Below are 18,450 nucleotides of genomic sequence, written 5' to 3' on the forward strand. Positions count from 1 at the left end.
CCGACAGTCCAGAGCTTGGAGTCAATTAGGGTGGACGACGTTCGTTTCCTCTCTCTCCCCGCACCTCCTTTTCTAAAACTGTAACCAAAAATCTGGCGAGGCCTCAGCGACCACGGGAAACAGCATTGAAGGTGGGTCACAGTAACAAGTTCCGGATTGTGCACGTGCTGTTTCTCTTCTGCACCACGGCACCTCCTTAACAAAGATGTCAACCGTGCTAAATCACAGGTGGTGCCTTTGTAAGGCCAGCTATTGTTCCCTCATAAGTCAAGATATAAAACGCTTTGTACTGAATAGCTCGTGATCTGGAGCTCTCAACTTGGGAGTCAGGCTGTTAGGTTTCCCCCCCACCCCCCACCAGAGCCGCTCTCCTCCCAAATGACCTCACTTAATAAGCAAAATCTACATGGGGGGAAAAAAACCCAACATGCTGTTGATGAAAAGAATAGTTACTGATTTCTTCACACTTAATGGCAAGTATGAGTCTTTTAAAATACAGTCTCATACCAAACAGATCTGTGAATTTTAAGCAGAACTGAATTGTATTAATCAGTTGATGGGTTTGTTCATTTTCTATCACTAGAGGAGAAATACAAAGGTTGGGACGCCACAACGTCTATTTCTACTGTACTCAGACAATCTCTTTCTTTAGTCCAGAAAATTTCCTGCTACTTGCACATGAGAGAAAAATTGACACAAAAAAAATCTGTTTTTTGTTTACCCATCAGGTGAATACACACTTCAGTATCATACAGAGGAAACCCTAGGTGGTCTTTAACAAGATTTCTGTGGTTAAGAGCTACAATTTAGAGAAGATGACAATACATACACAGTGTCAATAGTATTTAAACAAACATCCCAGACAACAGAATAATGGTTATTAACTATGATGCTTTGGGCTTCTGACTAATTTCCCATGCCCGTCTGCAGCCAAACAGCTGCAGGATTCCCCCCACCCCCTTAAAACTGTTTACGTGCATCATTTAAAAAATTGCATTTAACAGCCACATCCTTCAGAATAGTCCCTCTGTGTGGAACAGAAGTGAATGGTTTAGTAATAGTGATGAAGCCAGTAGCAAGAATGTCTTTCATGCCAAAAGGACTCTAACCACTCTGCTAGAAATCAACTCCTTCAAAAGATTCTACATCTCTCTTAAATGTGAACAGCTGTCTGATGCTGTATGCCCTGCAGTATGAGTTTACATGTCTAAATAAATGCAGCCCTACTCACACTTGCACAGTGTTTTCAAAATTAATTAAATTGTGAAACTGTACTAAAGTGTACCCCTCCTGAGGTTTGAAAATATTAAAGAAATCAAAAGAGAAGGTAAGGTTATTTTTACATGATTCCTTCCTCACTTCCAGACAAATACTAAAATTTAAAAATTACTTTAGTGATAAGGACATTGAAATGAATGCATTCCTTGTACTCTCCAAACATGCAACTCCATCATTATTTAGCTAATGCAACTGGAAATACATATATTTAAGGATCCAACTATATGTAATTATGAATATTTGGTTAATTATACATTACTTTAGCTAATCATAAATGCATGGACTAAAGTTGAATTATCTCCACTGTTTCTGTTGTTGTTTACCGTTTATTAAGCATTTGCTTTGAACTAAAAGATGGTCAAAACATATCAAAGAACCTCGGCCTTCAAAAAAAAAAGGCACCTAAATATTTCCATCTTATCTATAGAGAGATACACATAAGCTATATGTGGTGCATGTGGGTAATTCAAATATTTCATTATTCAATGTCTTGATCTGATAGAAACATTAGATTTCAAATCAGTGCTTCATCTACTCCAAAATCATGTCACTTATACCTGACATTTTAGATACTGGGAGAAGTGTCTGCATCCTCCCTCCTGAGTTGTGAACTGCTATACCTGAAAGGCCAAATTCTCCTCCTCCCAGCAGGCAATCATCTTATGCCCTGAAGCATGAGATCTGATTACCCCTATCATCATCTTAGCTTGCATAGATACAGATGTTATTAACGGCTGTAGTTTATCCAACCCTTTTTTAAAACGCAGCTGCAGCATTTGACTTGGGGACCTCCTGTGAATCCCACTGGTTGACTCCGTCTTGCACAAAGCATGTGGGGTTTGGGGGAGGGAGAAGAGAGGGGGAGGTTTGTTTTGTTTTGGAGGATTTTTTTTTTTTTTTTTGAATCAGACTTCCCTAAATAGCCGCTCGGCATCTTTGTAAGTGATGTGAATTCTGAAATTACTTACTAGAATAGAAGGACAACAGAGAACTGTGAGAACTAGATCATTTGGAAACAAAGCATACTAGAATGTATGATGTTTTCACTGCATTGGCAGAGATCAAATATGTGGTCCTGATATACTTATTCATGGAATAGAGAATCGTAGTTTTTTCTCAAATATGTTAGCCATATTTAAACTGGGCTACCCTGTTTTACGTAACAATTGTTTATACTAGTGTCAAAACAGTACTCTGGATACGGCAGGTCCTAAACCTGATGTGGAGGGAAGAGAGGGATGTTTTTAAAATCTGAAAGGCCCAGATTGGCAATCCACACGAATCAAATTCAGTGATTAATTGTTCAATCTAGTTGACTTCTTCTCAGTATTTATTATTAGTGTCTCTAAGTAGTTCCTCTTTTAGTTCACATCATCCCCTCTACAAAACAGAAAGGGACCTCACAGGTTTTCTATCCATTGGGACACAGCGAATTTTAAATACTGGAAGAGGGGATTTGAAGAAAAACCTGCGAAGTGGAAGATCTGAAGTTTCAGAAATACTGAACTATTGCTTCAAGATGCACAAAACGTTTTTCTTAATTCTGATTACTTCACTTGTAAGAGAGTGAAATTGCCTTAATTGGAGCTTCTAGAAGCTCTTCTGGGAAATGGGAGGTAGTTCAATACAGTGGAATTAGTATTTCAAAGAGAATTAGACTCAGCATCAAGAGATCTGGGTTCTGGGGCTGGCTTCTGTCTTTAGATGAGTGACCTAGGAAAAGCTTTGTCTCTATGGGTCTCAGTTTCCTTATCTGTAAAATGATGGAATTAGATGAGTATTGATCTCTAAGGTCCCTTCTGACTTGTGTGCTCTGTAATTCTGGGCTAAGTGGAAGCCAAGTCAGACTGTGTACTTCATAGGAAATTAGGAGATTGAAGAGTCTTGGTGGCCATTTTCTCCCTGGATGTCACCTGCTTTCGTGTTTATCCAGTCATTCTTTTGTTTTAGAAAATCAAAAATGACCTGTATTGCTTCTCAAAATTTGGAGGTCTAGAGGACCTGTTCCTAATCCCTACCTTCCCCATTGCTGGGGCAGAGCAATAGCAAGCCACACCCCTGCCTCACCCAAGGCTCAGCTTTAATTTTGAGTACCACCAGGCAGGATCACTCATACCTTCTGCACTTATAAAGCACCACTGTGTGCTAAAGCGCTAGGGACTGGTGATCCAAAGATGAATCAGTCAGTCTCTGCCTCAAGGACCTCCCTGTCCAGTTGGAGAACTGGGTATTGCATATGTCTCCTTTTTATTCTTGCCATTAGGAAGTAAGAAACAGGCAGCTTTGTCTGTGTTGACCTATCTTCCTGGGAGGAGAGAAGAAGGCTACATTATTTCCTTGCTCCTGGCAGTATCTCGGATTGTTTTTGTTTTAAATACATCTCAGGCTAGTCATCTTATAGGTAAGGAGCCCAAGTCTCAAATTAAAGCAATTTGACATGAGAGCCATGGCAAATTCTTCGTGGAACAAGGCAAGATCTAAGTAAATAAAATATTTTATGTAGGAAATAAAGTAACAGATGGAGGCGGGGGGAGATGTTTCTATTTGATTATTCTTGGAGCAAGAAGAATATCAAAGTGCAGTGAGTCTCTAGAAGCTGTTCATCCTCAGTCTGCTCCAGACCTGAATTTCTTCTGCTGATGCGCCCCTGAGGGAGGGTGTGAACAAATGCAGAGACATGATTTGTTATTTGTTAAGAAACAAAAAAAGGATCCTCTCCCACAAGGCATTGTCTTATCGCTGTTGCTGTAAACAGTGTTCATCTTCCCACTGGTGGAGAGTAACAGACAACTCAGCCAACACAGTCCTGGAAAAATGTCAAAGAAAAGCTATGCTACTCATCACCCATAGGATTCTAGAGTACCTGGTCTCTTTTTTGGATTGTTCTTGGTGTTTCTTTGAGAGGCCCACAGCAGCATCAGAAGCAAGCCTGATGAGACTGTTTCTTTCATTCTGTCCCTTCCAAGTCCTCACTGAGCACCTGCTATGTGCTAGACAATCTGCTCCATGATCTACCTTCTCTCTCACTCATCCGCTGGAGAAGCAATAACCAACCATAGGTTGAATTATGACTTGGAAGCAAATGAAAATCAATTTTCTCCTTCATGTAAACAAACAAACAAAAAACTTGAGTCAGCATGTCTTTTGGAGACTGAACATCAAACTCAGCCAAGCTCAACTGGTAGGTTTTCCCAGCCATTTTCTGGGTCTGTGTATTTCTTAACTGTGCTCATCAGTATAGTAAAGAAGATTTTAAAGGACTGAATCTCTAGAGGTAGAGTGGCCTCTGAGAGGGGGCTGATCACTGGTTGGGAAAGGGGTCTCTGTTTCACACCAACTTTATCAGCTCTGCTTACTGATGAGAAAGCTTTTCCTTTGTCCTTTGATGTTTTAATTTAGAAGAATAGGGGAGACAGTTAATGGAGAAAAATGGCACCATTTTTAGAGAAGTTAGTGAATGGAGAGCTAGAGGTCAGACCCAGATAATCTGCTGCTCGAGGGGTGTTCCTCTTAGACCATTTAGTTAATAAGACTCTACTTCCTTTTTAAAATGGATGAGAAGGGGCATTAGCAAGAGGGTGAGCTATAATACAAGACAGTTTTCATAGGCAGTAGGTTTTCCTAACACAAGGCCAGCTTTCCGGGGCATTCCCTGACAGCCTACCCCATTCCACACTGGTTTATAGTCCTTTGTATATTTTTCCAGAAAGTCCTGTGTTTTAGTCCAAACCAAAGCACTTATGTGTCTGCTTCCCCTGTAGTCTTTTTGAAAAAGGGGTCATGTCATTAATCTCTGGCACATAGGAGATGCTCAGTTTGATAAATGGAGTGGATTGGTGGATGGACAGAGAGACCCCTTGATTCCATGGTACTTCTCATAATCCTATTTCTTATCCCCTGGACCCAAATGTAAACATCCTGTAATAAAAGATGCCTTCCCTGTGTTTTTGGATTTGGTTTTGGTTGAGAGCTCCATACTCACAAGAGACTAAAGAGGAAATTAGAGGCTATGTTTGGACCTATCAGAAGGGCTTAAGAACCTCTGGGGTATGACTCTACCACTATACACCCTTCCTTGAACTTAAGATCTTGCTTCTGTATTTCTGAGATATAAAGAAATTTCTGAGATATTTCTGTGATAGGCGGCATTTGCCCCTTATCGATAATTTCTCTTAGTGGACTCACAGGAAAAAATCTTTATTAGTTTAGGTTGAACAGGACATAGTCATCTTGTATATAATGATCTGAACCCAAGAGAGGTCTAGTCACTTCCCCAAAGATACACACCTAGCTGGGCCAGAGCCTGAACACCCACCTTCTGGTTTCTAGTAGTTTAGCCTTGCTGTGCCTCCAGTGGCTTCTTGGAAAAACTGCAGGTGATTTTCCTTCATTTATTTGCCCACCATTTATGCAATACCTACTATGAACCAGGCAGCATGCTGGAGCCCATGGATGGGAGGATAAAAAGTAACAGTCCCTGCCTTGCAGAGGCTTTCTTCTCTGACTGGCACCCAGGAGAGTCCCAAGTTTCTATACCTTAAATCCTAGTTCTCTGTGGCCTGCAGCAGCTTGGAGTAAGCAGAAGCAGGCCAGTACTCTGGCTCCAGCTTCCTCCTGGACCTGGTGGGCTCCAGGCCCCAGGCCCCAGTCCCTCCCGCCTACCCTGGATCTTATTGCTGCTGTTGCCACCGAACCAATCATGCCAGAAAGTCATCATGATGATTTCAGAACTACATTGTGATTTATGCAAAGCACGTGGATAATTACAGCCAGGCGCAAAGAACGCAGGACGAACATGCTGCGGGGGTGTGTGCGCGTGTTGTGCCTTTTGCCAGGGCTGGATGGTGTGTGTGTGTGTGTGTGTGTGTGTGTGTGTGTGTGTGTGTGTGTGTGTGTTTCTATTCAGTGGACTCTTGACATCCTGCTTGATTAGGGGCTGGTGACAAGAGAAAGAGAAAGAGGAAACATTCTCATTTTGATTTTGAGACAATTTGGTGAGCCTCAGGTGTATTCCAAAAGTTTTGATACCTACAAATAAGCCAGCAGGGCAAGAGTGTGGGGGAGTAGAAGGAGTGGTAGTTTGGACCCCTCCAGAGCCACAGTCCTCCTACCTCCAAGCCCCTGCACCCACCAAGCGGCTTCTAGGTCTCCTCACCACAGACTCATAAATTTTTCCGGGGAGACAGGCCCAGGTCTAGTCTTCCACACCGGCCTTCTTCGCGGGAGATAAATTATTTGGACTCTTGAAGTTTTTTGTTCTTAACCAAGTGTCCTCCTCTGAATGCACATGATGATGATGGTGGTGGTGGTGGTGGAGAGTGGATTTCTCGTGGGAGATAGAACCCCAGGCTCCAAAATGGAGCCTGGCACAGTAAAACTGTGTCTCTTAAACTCTGATCAGAAATAACTTCCCTTTTGGGGAGTGGAGTTCGAGTTTATATGTATGGCGGGCAGGGCTCGCTGCTCACGTGTCTTTCCAACTTGGCTGTCAAAAATGTTGATTTCTTGATCTGTCTTCTAAAAAAAAAAAATCCTCAGGTTTATAGCTTTGTCCCACAGTTCTCTAATCTCATCCCATTTCGAAAACTGAGGAGGAGTAATTTAGGAATTAGTCGTCCCCTTTCTTGCTCTTTCCAAATGTCCCCAGACTCCCCGCCCCACCTCCATTCCTGTTTTCTGTGCAGCACTAGAGAGGAACCAGGCTCTGATATGTGTGCTGCGCGTGGCCCCGCGCTCCAGGCAGAGCCCAGGCCACTGTAGAAAGTTGTGGTCACGTGCTGCAGCCGCCGACTGGAGCGCACAGCCGGAGCCCCCGAGACGCTGCGGCAGAGGAGCTAGGCCGTGGAGGGGGGTGGAGACAAGCAAACTCTCACTTTATACACACTTACTCTGATCGAAAGCCCGAGTTGACACCGAGTCTGCATAAAGTGGAGCTGAGAGTGGGAGGGCAGAATTGCCTAGTTTCTTCCTCCCTCCCCTCGCCCCCCGAATGAGCCACAGAGGGCTGGAGAGCAGAAGGTGTGACCCTGACCTCTAGTCGGGCCCACGCCCGGAGGAGAGGTTGGCAAGCTCTTGTTCGACAAGTTCAAGCTGCTGCGAGAGCTTAAATAAGAATTAATCTCTTAGAGATCGGGGATCACCGCTCCCTCGGCGTGCGCCTTCCCAGCGCGGCGCAGCGACCTGGACGCGAGCAGCACAGGAATCGCAGGAAGGCGGGGCGGGGCGGGGGGGGAAGGGTGCTGAGGCGTGGGGCGCTCTCCAGAATCCTTTGGCCAGGAGAGGGGGAGCCACCAATGCCCCCTGGGGTCAAGCTGCTGGAGGGAAAGCTTTGCCCTCTAGCCACTCCACTGCAGATGACGGAGGCGATAGGACCTTCGCCCTGCTGGGTATGGGCTTTGCTTTGAGAAGCGGGCGGGCAAGCTCTCCACGGCTGGTGCCCAAGCGGATCGCGCGCAGGACGCCGGAATGCGGAGCCTCGGCGGACTCCATCCCAGACCCCAAGTCCCCATACAGCGTCCTCAGCTATAACTTTCTGTAGATAGTTGCAAATGAATAATTACTCACCTCGAGCCAGATCCAAGTTTTACCCAACAGAAGGGGCACGGGACCCAGAATGAACCAACTCACATGGCCACATCCGGCGCGCACAATCACACACAAACACACAGCCACCCAGTTTCTTCCACGAATCTGTCTGGCACTCTGGAGAGAATGGGGAAAACGTTTTGAGAAAACTTCATCTCTCCTCCCCTTCCTCCGAGCCATGAAATATAACAATTCACTTTTATTACAAGAGCAGCACCGTCCTCACCATCACCACGCAGAGACCCACACTTCTATATCCACACTCTAACTCGCCAGCTCTGAGAGCTCCTGCATTTTCTTAGGGAGCCGCTTGGAGGTTCATTAATATCATTAGCATTTAACCCCCTCCCTCTTCCCATCTCCTCCCCGCACATGGCTGACGTCAGACCCCGCCAGGAGTTGGGGGAAAAGCTAAGTGGGCCAGGGACGCCCTATTCCCCTCCCCGCGGCTGCCTGTCAGAGCGCTTCTGGAGATATTACAGAGGACCCAGCCCGCAGCGACAGGCACAAAGTCACGGGGTAATGAACTTCGGGGACCCTTTGCCGCTGCAAGAGCGGCTCTCCCCGGAAACCAGGACCTTGCCGCCTGTTTCCTCCGAAGACTTCCCAGCAATCTAGTTTTCCCTCTCGGCGCTCGGGTTTGGGCAGCGCCGAGCCCGTCTGCCTGAGACTGCGGTTGTTTTTCTTCTTTCTTTAGAAGACCAGCGGTCTGTAGAGATCTGTCCACACTCTGCATGCCTAATGTAGAGGGAAAAATTGAAGACCGAGCGACAGGAATGGGGAAAGAGAGAAATTTTGCCCCTTTTGCTCCGTAGGAAGACCATTTTCGTGGGTCCATCTCTGTCCTTCAATATCCCTCTCTCGCTGTTCTCCCTTCTTCCTCCATCTGCCTGTCCGTCTCTCCATTTGTCTGTCCATGCGTGTGTCCAAATCAAGCAACATTCGCAGCAGCTGCAGTTTTGCAAGAACCGGGAAGAAACTTAAGGATGCTTAAATTTCTACTGTGGAACGAATTCTGAGCCCCCGGGGAGCAGCGCAGCGCGCGCGACCGACACCCACCTGTCCTGCCTGGGAGCCTCGCAGGCTGGAGGGCGGCTGGAGAGCTGCGGCTCCCGGCGGCGAGGCGGGGGCTGTCGGCCGGGACTCGAGCAGCGCCCACCAACCGCTCCGCCCCGGGACCGCCAGCATGAGCAAGCCGGCCGGATCAACAAGTGGGTACCTTTTGGGCTGCCGCGGGGTTCAGGCGCGCAGCCTAGGGTGGGAGGGCGGGGAGCCTGGGAAGTCCTGCCCCGAGCTCAGCAGCTCCGAGACCGGGAGGAATACTCCAGCGGCATGTACGCTTTGGCCCAGCTCCTTGTAGACCGTGAGTCGAAGCGTTTCGTGGTAGGGGAAGAACAATTTCGTTACTTTTGGATCTCTTGATTCCCCACTCTCTCTGGTAAGGTGGGAAAGTTGGGACCCATGCAGCCCACCAGTCGCGCGAGTTCCCTCCACTTAGTCGCCAGGTGTGGGGAGGAGGGGGCGACAGGGGCGGGAACTAGGCCGCAGCTCCAAGAGGCAGCACAATAACACGCCCGCTCAGAACTCCTAGCTCAGGCGCGCAGAAGCAACTTTGCGCAAAGCCGATTTTGAATGGAATGCTTTGCATCCCGTTTCTAGCTTTTTCAAATAATCCTGCGAACTGGGAAGCAGAAACAATTTAAAAGTCACATTTTCCTTAATCCTAAATCCGCGTAGGTCATAACTGGGGAATTTAAACTATGGCGAACTGCTCAAGCAAATAGAGGACCAAATCCCTAATCCCAAGGACTTTTCGAGCGGGAGCTCAGCAGAGGCAGGAGTGTGCGGCCTGTTTCCTTCGCGTGCGTCTCTCCTTCCTCAAACTTGCTTAGCTGATGGCTGTCCCTCTTCACGCAAAGCCGAGGCTGATCTCCAGCGGCCCCTAGACGCCCGAATGAGTGCAGGACTTAGTGGATGTGCGAGGGCCTTTGAGTGCACCGAGCCTGCAGAACCCAGAACGTTGCAGGCCCGAGCCGGCGTTGGGCGGGAGCCGCCACAGTGCTTGGATCTCCTCGGAGGCATTTCAGTTCCCGCCTTTCGGTGGTCCGGGGCTGCCCTTTACAGGGTCCAAGGCTCGGAGTGGCGGCGGAGAACCCATGTCTCCGACTTCTCCCGCCGCCCTTGCTATTTTTGCCTGTAGCATTTTTGGCGCTATATGCTTTCTTCACCCTTTCTCCCCTCCCTCGCTCTTATTGTCCCAAGTCTTCGAAAGTTGGAAGAGTCCAAGACACTTTTGAGGACTGATGGTGAAGTCCCACTTAAGTGGGATACAATTCCTCCCACCTAAAAAAAAGTGGGTTGTGTTTTCACTTTGTCCGATTGTTTTGGTTTGAGTGCTGCCGTTTAAAAAAAAATTACAGTAAAATGAACGTGAATAAAACCAGAAAAGGAGAAATATTTAGATCTAGGGCAGAGTGAAGAGAGAAGGAACTTTAACCGTAGCCAGCATCAGAACCGACACTTGAAGAGGACTGACGTTTTCACTTAGCGTCGGGCCTACCCTAGCCTCGCTGTTCGACACTCTGGGAAGGGAGGCAAGCTCAGTTTTTGTGGCCCACATTCCCGCGTGCGAAGGTCCTTCACATAAGGCGCAGAAGGAAATCTTTCCTGTTGCATTCTGAGTCTCATTGCAAAAACCCAAGCCCACGGGCCTCGGCTGGCCCTGCGACAGGCCCTCGCTTCTTTCCTTGGAAGTAAGGAGTCTTGGACTCTTGCACCTATTTGGGGTGCAGAGCCGCCGGGTTTGGGGGGCGAGTTGAAAGGTAAGGCCTCGGAGACGAGGTAAACCCGTGGGCGCGAAGCTTGGTTCGCTGGGGGCGCGTCCGCGTACTTAGAACTAAGATGCAGGCGGACCCTCCCAGCTTTTGGGAAAAAATGCGGAGTGACAGCATCGGGAAAACTTTGTAACTTTCCAACTAACCAAGAGCCTGAGTTTGCCCTCGGAAGCCTTGAGCCCCGGTGCAGGTCCAGCCGTCTCTGCTGAAGTTTTCCAGTCCCGCAGAACCTCAGCCCCCGCCCGCGGCGCCGCTGCAGCCAGGCCCTCCCGGAGCGGTGGCGGCAGCCGGGCCCAAAACTTGCGGTCCGCGAGCTCCGGGCGGCAAGAGCGAGGTCAGGGCCGAGCCCGGCCGCGAGGTCTGCAGTCCCCGCCTCCCTCGGCCTCGCACGGCTGGAAAGCAGAGGGCTGTCACCCGGGAGCCCCGCCTGGGTGGTAACAAGACCCCGGCCAGTCACCCCTGCAGCCCAGACTAACTTCTTTCAACAGCCTCTGATGATAATTACAGTAATCGAAGCTGCCATATATCTTTAGGCAATTATGACACACAAAAAGCCCCGAGGGGACCCCCTGGCGAGGGAAGTTAAGAACGGTTTTCCAGCCTCAGGGAACTCCCGCTCGCCTCACGTCGGAGCTCGCTCGGCTTGTTAAATGAGTGGAGCTTTGCAACCGGGTCAACCAGCTTGTCTCGTGACCCCAAGTCACCTTAACGTGGCTGGGCGGCGGGGTCTGAGGCGCAGACCGGTTAGGTCCCGGAATTTTCGCGTCCCTCCCTCCTGTGCCCGGCCCCAGGTGGGCAGCGGGCCTCTAATCTGTCCTGGTCTGCGCAAAGGCAGGGCGGACCCGCAGCCCTGACGGCGCCGGGGGGCGACGGTCGAGGAGCCCCGCCCGGGGAGCTGGTCCTTCCTCTACCCCATCTTGGTTCTCAGAGGCTTGTGTCCCTGGCCTCTTGTCTGGATGGGAAGAGGTGAAAAGAAGCCCTACCACTCACTGCTCCTGTCATGCGCTCATCTTAGCATTATCAAAAGTGCCCCGGGAAGGAAGAGGACAGCTGAGGAGATGGGATTGCTGGACCTCGGCTCAGGCAGAGGGCGTGAATTATGCAGAGGAGGATGGTGGCAAATTATGGAAGTCAAGTTTACTGCCTCCCGAGTGAGTGCGGTGTAGCAGAGCTCCAATCCCGGCCTGCTGAGCGTCCTGAGTTCCCTTGGGAGCAGTGACAGGCCTGAGGGGGTGAGCGACAAGACCCACTGTGGCCTCATCGTGTTTTCTCCAGCCCCTTTCTCCCACCCCCCGCACAACCTTTCCTCCCACACTGCGGGAGAGGGGGCGCAGAGGCGGTGGTCGCCGCGCCGCGCGCCTCCCCCCGCCAGCCTTTGTCGCCATCCGAATTCCCATGCTACTCTTTTTGACGGGTCACTGGTGGCTCTATAGGCAGGTGCTACGGCGGGGTTGTAATTACTCCGGTCTAGCCTGGTGGTTACCGAGCCTCCTCCCCTCTCCGGCGGTCTCCACCCTCCTTGCTCCCCCGCTTGCCCTCCGGCCCTTCGCCGTCGCTCCTCCAAGGCCGCCACCAGGGGTGAGCGCCCGCCTGGACGCCTTCGAACCCACTAGCAAGTTCCCACCTCTGACGCCTCGGGGGCCGTCCCCACGCCGCGTTCTCTACTCCCTTATTCTTCTCACCCAGTGGTTCTCACCCCTGCCTCTCCTCACCCCAGCCTCAGAGCTGACCCCACAGCCTGAGTGCTCGGGGGTGGGTGGGGGACAGCCGTTATGTTTCACCGAGGCCTGAGGCCGCCCGGGCCCAGACTGGAGGCCTTCGACGGGTAGCGAAAGGAAAATTAAATGTTAAGAAGTTAATTATTAGACTATTAACTATCATTAGTATTATTATTATCAAGGTGTTAATTAAGTTAACACTTTATTTAATACTCCCTTTGTGTGAGGGAGGAAGGATTTCTAAGTCCCTATAAACTACTTCGGACTGCTTAGACTCTTGAATCTTAGAGAAAAATAGTTCCCTCTCTACTGAATTTTCGAATATTATCCCCTTCCTCACCTTCCTCCAAGGGCGGCGGCCATCCCAAGCTTGAGGGGATTTCAAGGAACGTTCTCTTAAACCAGGCGACCGTCGAGGCCAATAGGAATGCGGGGATGGAGGGCAGTCTAGATCCTTTAAGGCATTAGCCTCCGACAGCGGCGGAGAAACAGATCTAGTGGGAGGAGGCCAGTCTTTAAGGAAGAAAAAGTTGGGGAGTAGTAGTAGGAGAAGGGGTGCTGTCCCACGCGAACCTGCCAGGGAATCACACACTTGCATTACTCTCCTGTGCTCATTTGCCTAGCACTGTGCTAGTTACTTTGGGGAGAAATTTTTCTTTTTCCTACAAGAAATAATTTCTCAAAAGTGATCCACCAAGCATTAAAAAAAAAAAAAAATAGGTAAAGCGAAGTCGGGCAATTATCACTACCCTTATTATCATTAATAATCCTAGTATTAGCATTACAATCATAATCCTGATAATAACAACTGCCGGGCAGCTCAGAGAAAACTCGATTGCCTTCCAGCTGCCATCACTGGTTCCAGCCTTGTTTGTTTTTCTTCTTTTCTTTTTTACATTTCAAGTTTGTCTCCTCACGCTCTCACTCACAACTTTCTCTGTTAAATGCAGGAGCAGGGGAGGGAGGCGGCCAAACTTTCCACGGAGCAGAAAGGCAGCGGCGGGCCGCGCTGCCGCCCGGCCTGCTGTAATCTTTTATTCCAAAATGGGTCTCGGCGATTAGAGGAGACCCAAATACATGTAGCGGTGCATGAATAATGCTTATTGTAGGAAACTGACACTTGCTCAAGGAAAAAAAAGTTTGGCTATAAAATCACTTCATTATTTGCTTTTACCGCAGCTTCGGTGCTAATCCCTTCAGAGGTCAGATTGCTTAGCATCTCTCTCTCCCTCTCCCTCTTCCTCCCTCTTCTCTGCCCTCCTCTCCTTCTCGTCCCTTCCCCTTTCCCTGCCTTTCCTGCGATTTCAGGCCGCATTTTAGATATCCCCTGTAAAGTGTGTGGCGACCGCAGCTCGGGGAAACACTACGGGGTCTACGCCTGCGACGGCTGCTCTGGGTTTTTCAAACGGAGTATCCGAAGGAATAGGACATACGTCTGCAAATCTGGAAACCAGGTACCTTAGCCAGACTGCATTGCCCAGCTCCCCTCTGCTGCCTCCTCCTCCTTTGTTTGTGCCAAGGCCTCCTCTGAGTCTCCAAGCTGCTCAGGAGAGACCAGGCCTTGACCTCTCTCTTCTTCTCCCCTCTTTCCAGACTTAACTCTCTGAGGCCCTTTTCCTTCACCAAGGGTTAGCGGAGAGGTAAGAGAAGACAGATAAGTTTGCCTGAGGAAGTCTGACATCCCAGCCCCATCCTTTAATCTTCTGACTGATTGTGACACTGGGTTAGGCACACACCCAGTGGCTATAAAGCCAGACCGGGGAGCCTAAGAAACTTAAGAATCTAAACTTCAAGTCTAAGCAGGGGAAAGGGCTATGTTTTGTTGCCTGTCCACCACACTCCCTTTCTAACAACACCCAAGCTCAGTTCCCTGACCACTGCCTGGGATGGCAGAAGTAAAAGGCACAGGGCATCCCAGTCAAGGTTGAGACCCAAAGTGAATGTTGGCCATTTGGAACAGAGAGGACATGTTCTGTGAGGGGCTATACCCTTTCACTTCAGAGAAGCAGGGTTGCTCTGGAAGAGACCAGTGGGTCTTCAGCACCTATGTGGGGTTAGCTGGGCCTTGTTAGAAAAGGGCAGAGTGAGCAGGAAGAGAAGGCTCCTAAGGAAGGACTAACTGAGACCCTCTCTCAGGTTTCTATATCTTCTATTCCTCTTCTTAGAAAATGTGCCTGGTTGGTTGTGTTTTGATCTTGGGCAGGCAGAACTGTCTTAAAGAGGCAGGAGAGTCAGGGCATGAGCCGAGTGTGAGTCGAAGCTCCCAGAAAGAGTGAGTAGAACCCCTGGACTCAGTTTTCAGCTCAGTAATAGGCTTATTTCTACCTAGGTAATCAGCCTTTTCATCTTACACTTTGTCTTCTCATTAGTCAGTCATATAGACCTCAATACAGAGCCACAACTTTGACACCCAAAAAGATCCTAGAGCGTGTATTAGTCAGAAGTCATTCTTTGGTAACCAAAATGGTAAAATATTTTCACTAATTCATACACACACACACACACACACACACATCGTCTGGTGCTAGTGAATTGTTCTTTTTTTCTGAAGCCGTGTCAGCTTATATCAGTTTTTGATAGATTTGGATAATCAATAAAACAAGAAGACATCTTCATTTGAATAAGTTATTTGGAATTCTCCAGCCCTGTTACCTGTTTAATTGGGTTCACAGCTCTGTATCAGTTTCTAGCTTCACCATATGGACACATCACATTATACACACACACACAGACTGTATCCCAATAGCTCCACAGGAATATGGGATTACTGTGGGTTGTTGGATTTGAGCAGGTTTCCACTTAAATGTTTTGTTTTGTTTTGTTTTGTTTTTACTTTTATGCAATGCACAGAATTGGGGAATCAAAATCTCAGATGTTATGCTCAGATGATATTTTCAAAGAGGTTGACTATCAATTCAAACATATTGATATCAGTCCAACTACTTGTAAAGGAGGGATAATAGGCTCATCAGGCTTGGTGGTCCTCTCCTTGCAGAAAGAATAAATGGACCAAGCCGAGTCGCTTATCTTTCTCTCAGGATCCAGATATTTATATATATATATGATTTGATTTGAAGACACTCTTAAGAACTAATGAAAACTTCCATTTTGCATGAACAGGTTTATCAGAATAATAGAGAGATAACATTTGAGGATAGACATATGATTGCATTTAATGATAAGTTCTTTAAGCCTCTTTACATTCAGCTATTACACTGGCTAGCGAAGATGCCCAGAAGAGTTCACTTAGGAACCCAAAATTATTTCCTTTCTCTTTTTATTCTAAGATTAGATAAATAATATTCTAATTTATTACTAACAGTAATGAGGACATTTAGAAATTGTTATGAACCTCTGCCTTATCTTTATTTTAAATAAATCAACATATTTTAAATCAGAGGGGTGTGATCTCATAAAACTATCTCGGTGTGTAATCTTTCCTAGGAGATGTTTCAGAAAATGTATTTACTCTAACTTTGGCATATATGAAAATTTGATATTATAAAGCAAAATAAAAATATATTTACTTTATTCTCTTTTTTCCTCACTGCAAATCTAACAGTAGCAATCTGTTTAAATACAAGAGAGTACCAAATTTTTTACGTATTTTCTATGTATAGAATATATATGTAGATATGAGTCTTTATGTATTTATGTATGTGTTCCCTCAGTAATAACACCTAACACTGAATGAATTCCATAAGAAGCTGTCTTTGTAAATTTCATCTTTTAATGGCCAATATTTCCACAGAAAATTGCACTAGGTAAAATACTTCTCACATGTTTCAGATAAATATTTCTCTCTCTCTCTCTCTCTCTCTCTTTTTTTTTCAGCTATCATGCTAATATTCTCAGTCCATATTCTCATTTTGTCAGACAGTTCATCACATTATTTTCCTGGTCATATTTACATAGTGAACATCTCTAGATTTTGCCCAGGCCTTGGGCTGTTTTTTCACACCCTCACCTTTGTTGGCCCTGCCCTCCTAACTACTCCAACTTCTGCCTCACCTTCCAGGAATGACTGTTTCCATGAATCTGGGCTCAGGCTAGTCTTTAAGACAACTCTCAACCTGCTGGTTATAAGGATGGCTTTCAGTACAAAGGCAAGAGTGAAGAATAAAGGGGAGATATTTATCTGACAGATAAATGGGCTCACCCAGAAAGTGACAGAAAGAGGTAGTCTAACCTAAAGAGGAAAGACTAGCTGGCGGGGGCTGGGGCCGTAGTGGGGATCCTTTCCGGTAAGCCTACTCTCAACCCGGCGCTGAGACCTCCTCCTCTGGGACCAGGTCGCTGTCTTCGGTCCTGAAAAGTCTCTTCTCTGCTTTCCCACCTCCGCCACAGGCGGAAGGTCTCCTCGGGAGCTTCAACCAGCGCCGCAGTCTGGCAAACCGGACGCTCTGACCCGTCATCTGATTGGAGAAGGTTTTCCTCCTTGTCCGCTTTCATAGGGCCAGGGGCTGGTCCTCTCGGATTAGTCCCGGGAACCCCAGCCCCTTCCCTACTTGGCTCTTCTCGTGCCCAAGGCTCTAGCGTCTTGCGGAACCAGGTTTGTCGCGCTTAGGTGGGTGGCTGGATCTGTTTCCTCCTCCACGCCATTTCCCCCCCACCTGGCACCGGCTTCGTGTCGCCAGTTTAAAGGCCCAGGGACCGCTGACCGCTTGAGCTCTGTTCCAGGGAGGCTGCCCCGTGGACAAGACGCACAGAAACCAGTGCAGGGCGTGTCGGCTGAAGAAGTGTTTGGAAGTCAACATGAACAAAGATGGTAATAAGTACAGCTTTTTACTCTTCTGATGTTGAGTAGTAAGTAATCTACATATACAGAAAAGACGTGGCATTCATCTGCACGTAGACCATCTCCATTTCTTTGTCCGATTCTGGGAACTGGCCTCAGGTCGTATCCTTCCCGCCTCTCCGCAAGAGCCCCCTGCCCACCCGCACTGAACTCCCTAAGGCAAAACCCATGCCCACGGAAGAAACCTGCGTCCCACAACTACCTCCAGGAAGGCAGCGTTCCCAGGGACCTCACTCGGTTGTGGACACATGCGCGATATTTCTTCCCTCTCATCCTACCTAATTCCTCTTCACGCCTCTCCTTGCAGGCTTTTTGTGCACCCGGCCCACCCAAGCCTGTTAAGATCTCGCAGTCCGGGGGAGGAGATAGTGGAGCCGAGGAGACAGTGCGTTGGAGGAGGGAGGGCAAAGACAGAAACATGCGGAATTTCGAACCCCTATTTTCAAATTCACCAAGATTCCAAAGTCAAGAGGGCCATTGTGGAAATCTGGGCTTTTCCAGGGCTTTCTTTGAGTTCTACAGAAAGGGGCTGTAGAGGTAGGGTGACGCCTTTGTGTGTCTCGGACACCCAACTCCCAGAAACCTGATAACACGTGCAGCAAGAACTAGGACTTCTGGGTGCTTATTGGGCATAGAGCACAGTCCAAGGGTATGACCCCTGGCGGCCTGGGGGAGGGCGCCCCAGGGCGGGGCGGGGACGGGTGTAATTGCCCAGAGGGAGGCATGGGGACTCAACACAGGGTGCGAAGTGGAATTTGCTGTGGCGGCGGCCGGCGGGGTTGGCAGCCCTAGGAGGTACAGCGCCCATTGGGGAGAGCTCTTTCCTCCGCAGCTCAGAAAGCACGAGGGAGCGTCCCACCTGTTGATCTTGTGTATTGACAAGTTGTCAAGCTAGGCGAGCAGAAGATTGCCCTGAATTAATTTGTTTGTTTAAACTGTTGGTGATAATTGTCACATCTCCTCTGCCTTCCTCCAACACACTCCTAGACCGAGGACACTTCCTCGTCCCATCCTCCAGCGTCCTCGGGCTGAGGTGCTATTTTCCTGAGGCCAAACGGCTTGTCCGCGTGGGCGGGGTTGGAGACTGGGGTAGTCAGACTTGGACCGAGCGAAAAAAGTCGGTGCAGAGACGTCGTGCTTGGCTGGGCGCAGTGCTCCCACTCTCCTTGGTTGTGGACGAGAATACCAAGCTACTCTCTCCCAAAGGGTCTGTGTCCCTGCAATCTCTTCTAGGTGG

General features: G+C 48.3%; 1 protein-coding gene across 1 annotated transcript in view; it reads left to right on the plus strand.

The window, feature by feature from the left end:
• The first annotated feature begins 8,332 nt into the window (after positions 1-8,332).
• NR2E1 (nuclear receptor subfamily 2 group E member 1) overlaps positions 8,333-18,450 on the plus strand; it is a 23,444-nt gene continuing 13,326 nt past the window's right edge. The window contains exons 1-3 of the mRNA XM_006926052.1: positions 8,333-9,074; positions 13,724-13,869; positions 17,096-17,183. Of these exons, the coding sequence (XP_006926114.1) occupies positions 9,050-9,074; positions 13,724-13,869; positions 17,096-17,183 (259 nt within the window). The 5' untranslated portion in view covers positions 8,333-9,049. The remainder of the gene's footprint in view (positions 9,075-13,723; positions 13,870-17,095; positions 17,184-18,450) is intronic.

The sequence above is a fragment of the Pteropus alecto genome, unplaced genomic scaffold (genome assembly GCF_000325575.1).
Source record: "Pteropus alecto unplaced genomic scaffold, ASM32557v1 scaffold79, whole genome shotgun sequence".
Taxonomy (NCBI): domain Eukaryota; kingdom Metazoa; phylum Chordata; class Mammalia; order Chiroptera; family Pteropodidae; genus Pteropus; species Pteropus alecto.